Source organism: Cetorhinus maximus, chromosome 20, assembly GCF_964194155.1.
Source record: "Cetorhinus maximus chromosome 20, sCetMax3.hap1.1, whole genome shotgun sequence".
NCBI lineage: Eukaryota > Metazoa > Chordata > Chondrichthyes > Lamniformes > Cetorhinidae > Cetorhinus > Cetorhinus maximus.
This window is the reverse complement of record NC_135898.1, coordinates 6,822,758-6,830,163: the sequence shown is the minus strand read 5'-3', so window position 1 is coordinate 6,830,163 and position 7,406 is coordinate 6,822,758. Positions and strand designations below refer to the sequence as shown.

The 7,406-nt window shown below is 42.3% G+C and overlaps 1 protein-coding gene across 3 annotated transcripts in view; it reads right to left on the bottom strand.

Moving 5' to 3' along the window:
- Positions 1-2,232: 2,232 nt before the first annotated feature.
- rhobtb2a (Rho related BTB domain containing 2a) overlaps positions 2,233-7,406 on the bottom strand; it is a 53,368-nt gene continuing 48,194 nt past the window's right edge. For 2 of the 3 annotated variants that reach the window (XM_078565408.1, XM_078565409.1), the window contains exon 10: positions 2,233-3,232. In XM_078565408.1, the coding sequence (XP_078421534.1) occupies positions 3,039-3,232 (194 nt within the window). In that variant the 3' untranslated portion in view covers positions 2,233-3,038. The remainder of the gene's footprint in view (positions 3,233-7,406) is intronic. The other variant, XM_078565410.1, reaches the window with a different exon arrangement.

Below are 7,406 nucleotides of genomic sequence, written 5' to 3'. Positions count from 1 at the left end.
TCCCTCCAGCTTCTGAAAACATACTGCAGGCTGTGAACGCCATGAGCTGCCTTGACACCTATCTCCTCTGTACTCTACTTAGCCTGTAAATATGTTGTCCTGCCTAAAAGAATCTTACAGCATTGGAAAAGGCCATTTGGACCATCATGTCTGTGCCAGCCCTGCCTTCCTCCCATAGCCTTGCAAATGTTGCTTTTTCAAATAGTTATCCCCAATTCCCATTTGAAAGTTACTAGTCAATCTGCTTCCACTCACCTTTCAGGCAGTGCTTTTCAGATCACACCTCGTTCCATAAAAAGCTTCTCCTCATCTCCCCTCCGAGTCTTTACAAATGACCTGAAATCTGTGTCCTCTGGTTAGCGATCTATCACTATTTCTAACTAAGGGGTCTACTTGCAAAGCCGTAGCCAGCCTGTTTCTCTTTGTTTCCGGAATTTTCTGTTTCACGGACATTTCCCAGGCCCAGACGCACTCCACCCAAAGAAGAACAGCACTGTAAAGGGGCACTGTCAATAAGGCAAACAATTTGACCAGTGATCCAACTCCGTCACGGAACTGCAGCCTTTTCGTTTGGATTTCAGTGATTTGCACACACACACACACACACACACACCGCACTGAACACAACAATAAATCACATGTGTAAGCTGCACAGTAACCTCACGATGGTGCTTCCCATTGCATTGTTCATGTGGAGTTCCCATTGCAATCACAATCCTGCTCAATCGGCATAGGCTTCTTTTTTTGCCCAAACAGTTATCAAGATGTAGTTTGACTTGTAGCAACATGCTACAAATGCTCCACAACTCCAACAGCATAGACTCAGAGCAAGTGTAAACCACAAATTGGCACATTCCACAGCACATTTCACATTCTATTTCTTTAAGGTTGAGAGTAGTTCTGATCCACGTTTACACAGGAATTCCAGTGTATTTACACAAGGAGCTCTACATCCAAGAGAGAAAACTTTATCGAATGACAACATTTAAAATATTTTCACATCCATTTTACTCTTCAACTCAATCAATATCTGTTAAACAACCACTCAAGATATAACTCGCTACTTCCTTTTTAAAAAAAAATCACGTTGAATTCAAAAGGCAACAAACTAAGGTAAACATTTAATTCCCCTGAAAAAGACTGCACAACTTCAGATTCCTACAACGAGTAAGTTAAACGGACTGAGTATTCCACCTAAAGGATTCACAGCGCAGCCACATCAATTTGATAGTTTCCAAAGTGCCAAGTCTCAGAAGTCCCGTTATTCGTAAAGTTACAACAAATCACAACCAGGTTTGTTGGGAGTTCTGGCCTTGCACAACTATTTCATGAGATGCTGGAGGCACTTTAACTGGCATCTGACTGTCACCACATGCAAGTGACACCTAACTTAAGTCTGACTGTGAACAAACTGCCCCAAGTGCCTTCTCAACAACTAATGACTCAAACCATGCTTATTTACACTTGCCTTGTTTTGGATTGATCTGTTACAAGTTCCATTTTGTTGCATTAGACCTTTAGGAACAGTCTCGTACTTCCTAGAGGCTCCCAGCACCAATGCATTACCCACCATGCAAGCACAAGGCCCCAGGCATGCACAGGGGACAATCAAGTGGCACATGGGCACGTCATGCTGAGCTATCTACAGCCACCTATTTCTTTGCTTGTAAGCTCGTACATATGCCATACTCAAGCTTCAATTTAAAACTGTCCCAGCCCTGTAATTATGGTTAAATAATTTTTTCCATCGCAGGCTGGAGAAAATTAACTTATCCCAGATTCCATTCGATTCCCAATCACCTGGATCTGGGGAATATCCTTGATACAGTCCATGAAGCAAAGTTCAATGCATGTGACTGCACGAACAGTTGCGTGAAAAATATCTGCGGATGCCTTTTTTTACTGTCGTGACAATGACCCTGGAGTCAGTCTCTCCCCAGGTTGTCTTGTCCTGTTGCTGTCAGTGCAGTTCGGTCAGAAATGCAGCACTCAGAAACCCACAATTTGTATTTTTAGTTAAATATCACAATTTGAAAAATCACCTGCAAAAATCGTTGCATATGCTAAAATTGAAAACCTCCTCAGTGCTGCGAGGAAAAAAATTCTACATCTATAGCTCGTCTATAACTCACACCACCTCCTCTTGATGTGCAAGCGCTATTTGCTCATGTACTATTTTACAATACTGCATCTTCCATGTTATGTAGAAAAGGAATCACCGTGCTCCTGATCAAGACCGATAAACTTCCAGCTCATGTTCTCTTCAATTTTTTTTTTTAAATACAAAATATGTACATTTTGTACTGATGTTCAGTGTGCAAAGTATAACTTCCAAATTCAGGAATTGCTTTTCAAGTCAACTAATCAAACTCAGATAACATATTGATATTTGGGAGGAAAATAAATAATTTGTTTCTAAATTTCCATTGAATGAAACCCTGATTTCTTCTTTTTAAACGATAGGTATTAGCTATAGGTATGAACGATATGGGCCATCCAGTCCATGCCCAAATATGAGTCCTAGAATATCCCAGTTTTTACTCAGACTGCCTCAGCAGGATCCATGCAAGGAGTATCATGCTTTGCTGATCCATACTGGACAACCCCCTGTCAGCAACCAGGATTAACACAAGTTGCCGATCACGACCTAACATCTCCCACCAGTTTGCTGCAGTTCTAATCTGATCGATTTCGCCGAGGGTTCAGTGTCACCATTCTCACCCACATCCGCTCTGGCCAATTGTCATGGGGGTGTCAGCAGCTCAGGCTTATTAATGCCTCGCCTGTATTTTTTTTGTGTGCGTGCAAGAGAGAGAGAGAGAGAGAGAGAGAAAGAGAGAGAAAAGTTGGCACTGGCCACCTGAAAATGAAAACTCACTTTGGCTGTCACGGTTTAGCCGCTCCACGCCACTCTGGCCCACTCACTGGTTGTTAAAACCCAGTATAGATTTAGTCAACTGGGACTAATGCCTTCAAATTGTCGTGCACTGGGTTAACGGTTAGTTGAAAAAAAGGGTCCTTCAATGCAAGCCACATTTTCAAACTACAGTTGAGGAGGACGAGGCTGTAGATGGTGAGCTCGAATTCCAGAAAAACCACTTGCGCTTTAGCTGGCGTTTCTGACACAAGTAGTCCTCTTTATCACGTTCTTTCCTGGCTCGCTGGTAATGGTCATCTTCTTTCAGGAACCAGACAGGAGGCCAGCGGTGCTTTTCAAAATAGTCCTGGTTTTCTGAAAGGACACATCAATAAACCCATTAATGAAATGTTGTGTTTTTACCCGTTTCGCACCACATTAGAAGGTCTTTTGAAATGAGCAGGACGCACAAGTCTACCTTTCCCAACGCAACTCCCTCCAGTTAAAGAAAGAACTTGGACTTTTGTAGTGCCTTTCATGACCTCAGGACATTCTAAAGCCTTCCAGCACCAATAAATACAATTGAAGGAAACACGGCAGCCAATCAGCACACAGCAAGATCCCACAGAAACAAGAGAAAGACGTTCTGTTTTAATGATGTTGGTTGAGGGCTAAATATTGGTCAGAGCACAGGGGACAACACATCTGCCTGTTTCTGAATCATGCCACCAGAGAGGCCAGACTTGGTTTAGCATCTCATTCGAAAGACAGCAGCTCTGACAGTGCAGGAACCCCTCAGCACTGCATTAAGAGCGTCAGCAAAGCTTTTGCGCTCAGAACTTTCTCGAGTGCAATTTGAACCCATGATTATTGTCCCAGTGGCAAGAACTTTGTCCGTGTAAAGTGATATGATCGTCAGTCAGGCTGTGTCAGCTCTTGGCGATTCTTCACTCCATTCCACTCACCAGAAAAATGGCATCCCTGGTGGGCAAGTAAGAGTTTCCCTCAATTCATTCAGCAAAAAGAAATATACCTGGTTTGGAACGTAGCCTCTAACTATTTTAGAGTGCAGAGGCAATTTATTCAAGTGTGCGGCCTGTTACAATATTTTGTGCAGTTGTGTACACATGGTAACTCAAAGGGGCTGACTTCTGCATGGCCTGCAAGGGAACTTTTGGTATGCTGCACGACTGCATGACCATGTATCTTACAGGGAACACTACTTGATATTTCTATGGGTAGAACCATACCATTGGTGTTTCAATCGAAAAGCAGTGCCATGACATATTTCAACTTTCACCTGTACCACAACGGCTCAATGCTCTTTTTAGTCTGCTTTACCTGTAAGCTCTAGTTACCTACAGGTTCGTTCCTGAGTAAAAGCACCAAAATAAAACCCTTTACACTGACTGGTCACCAAAATAATTCTGGGGAGATTAAATATTATCTATATTTTCTTTTTTGATGCCACTCTTTCTGCTGCCTTGTATTCCTCTCTCTTTGCCTTGACTTCCATGCGCCCTGCAATAAACCTTTCTTTAACCCTCACACTAATGGTGCATTCTATTAGATCTGTGCATTCCTCCAGTTCTGGTCTCCCATGCATCCATGATCTTCTTTGCTCGGACTTTTGACCCATGTCTTCAGCTGGGTTGGGTCTTAAACTCGGGAATCCACTTCCTAAATCCCTGAACCTCTTCCTACCCCTCTCCCTGCCTTTAAGATGCTCCACTCACTAAACGTACCTCCACTCCATACACCTACCCACCAAGCTTTTCCTCACCTGTCCTATCTCCTTATGACAAATTTTGTCCACAAATGCTCCAGGGAAGTGCTTCAGGAATTTTTTTTTTGACTACGCAACAGGCGCTATACAAATCTAACTTATTGCTATTGCTCTCTTTTTGGATTTCTCTTGCTCAGGCACCTTGTGTTTCTCTCTCTCTTTGTTAATGAGTTTTCTTGCTTTTCTCTCTTTAGCCTGCAGTGGAGCGTCATTCAGCCAGACATAAACAGCGCAATTAAAAATTAATAATTAACCAAAGTGCAATTCCGAGACATTCATTCCATATTCACATTGAGTGAATTCAGGACACAAAGTTCAATTTTGAAGACAGGTTGCAAGAGACTGGCCTTGAGCATAGAAGATTGAAGTATTGAAAGTATTAAAAAGGATTGCACAAGTAGATGCGGAGAAATTTGTTTCTCTGTTGGTGGACGGGATCAAAGCTTAAAATGAGAGAGAGGCTATTTAGGAGGGAAATCAGGGATGCATTTTCTCAAGCATGAGTTTGGAGCAATCTGGAACTCTCTCCCCAAAATATGTGGATGTTGGAGGGCAACTGGAACTTTCAAGACTGAGATCAATTGAGATTTTTGTGAGGTGAGGGTATTACGGGATATGGAGCTAAAGCAGGTAAATCCAGATCAGTCATGTTTGAATAGTGGATCAGGCTGATGTTCCAGTGTGGGAATCCTGAAATATATTGGAATTCTCTCCTGGACAAATGTGCTGTCACTATCAACAATACCAAACAAAGGCCATACTATGCCTTTAATGTACAGAGCACCTGTTCTCACTATTAGATCCCAAATGCTTTTACCTACACTTGTGTTGCTGCCTTCAGGAGGTAGGGTGTAGGAATTTGAAAGGGACCTTTTCAGGGAGTCTAAAACTAGGGGCTATAAATATAAGATCGTGACTAATAAATCCACCAGGGAATTCAGGAGAAATCTGACCCAGAGAATGGTTAGAAGGTGGAGCTTGCCATCACAGGGAGTGGTTGAAGCCAAGAGTATAGGTGCATTTCAGGGGATGCTAAGTAAGTACACATAGCAAGAAAGGAGTAGAAAGATATGTTGATAGGGTGAGATGAATGAGGTGGGAGGAGGCTCATATGGAGCATCAATATCAGCAGCTATCTGTTGGACTGAACAGTTGAATGGTTTTTGTGCTGTAAAGTTCAGTGTAATTCTCTGTATTGGCGGGAAGACACCAGCATTGCTCACTGTCCTCATCCCTAAGATTAAACACTCCAACACCTCCAAAGATTTGCATCTGACAGCTGGCTGACGGCTAATAGAACTCGTGTCTGGAAAGAAACGTAGCTCAAGTAAAGCCCTTCAAATTGAATGAAGCTCCCAACAGAAAGTCACCTATGTCAACCTGAGGATGTCTTTCATGTCTCAATATGGAAATAACTCTGAAAAGAATGTTTTGAATTTTTTGGCACATAGAACTGATTGGTATAGAAGGGAGTTAAGTCGGTAAATGTTCTCATCCACTTTGTTCTGAGCGTCATTTTTCTGCACGAATAACTCTGTATAAGCTTGCTGAAAATCAACACTTTTCATGATATATTTTATTGAGCTGCAAGAGTCAAGCAGCCTGTAGTGACTGAGTGAGACCAGTGCAGGAGCTCGAATAATGTTCGGATGTAAGAATAAGAGAATTAATCTCAGTCAAATGGTACAAACTTGAAGTTTTTAATGTGAAACAGTCATGGTGCAGGCTGTGGCACAGTGGGCTACACTCTTCCACTGAGGTCAGAAGTTCTGGGTTCAAGACCCACTCTAGAGTCTTGAGCACAAAATCCAGGCTGATACCACAGTGCAGGATGGAGGGAGTGCAGCACACTCTTCGAATGAGGCGTTAAACCGAGGCCTCATCTGCCCTCTCAAATGGACGTTAAACATCCCATCGACTATTTGAAGAGCAGCAGGGTAATTCCCTCTGGTGTTCTAATCAACCTTTATCTCTTGACCAAAAATCATTAAAAACAGATGATCTGGTCATTGTCATGTTGCTGTTTTGTGGAACTTGGCTACATATAAATTGACCACTGTGTTTACTACATTAAAGCAGTGAATATATTTCAGAAGTCCTTCACTGGCTGTGACACACTTTGGGACATCTGGAGGTCATGGAAGGCACCACATAAATGCAATTTTCTCTTTCTTTTCCACAAACCTCAGAATCCCAGAATAACTATTTCTAAGGATGGAAAAAGCAAGTCTTTTAGTGAATCACTGAAATCAGCTTCTTTCTAATTTAATGTTTAAAAAACCAATGTGGTCAGCTCCAGAGTTTGCGCATTGCCAAGGGAAATCTGGAATCAAACACTTGCGCCACAGCCAGGTACAAACAAATACTATTTTCCCTTCTCGAGCAATTACCAGCTAACAATTTACATTCAAGCCGTCTGGCAAAGTTAGATGTCAGGACAAGAATCAGGCAATCTTCACCTTGAAAGAGAAAGTCATCAAAGCTACACGATTGGAAAAAACAAACACCAGTTATAAAATCATAGAATCATACAGCACAGCAGGCTACCATTCAGCCCATTGTGCCCCTGCCAGCTCTCTGAATGAGCTCCAGTTAGTCCCACTTGCCTGCCCTTTTCCCATTGCCCTTTTAAAATAAAGATACAATTCTCTTTTGAAAGTTACTGTTCAATCTACTTCTGGTAATGCATTCCAGATGATCACAACTCACTGCATCAAGTAAATTCTTATTCCCCCCCTGCCACCCATCTGGCTTTTCTGGATG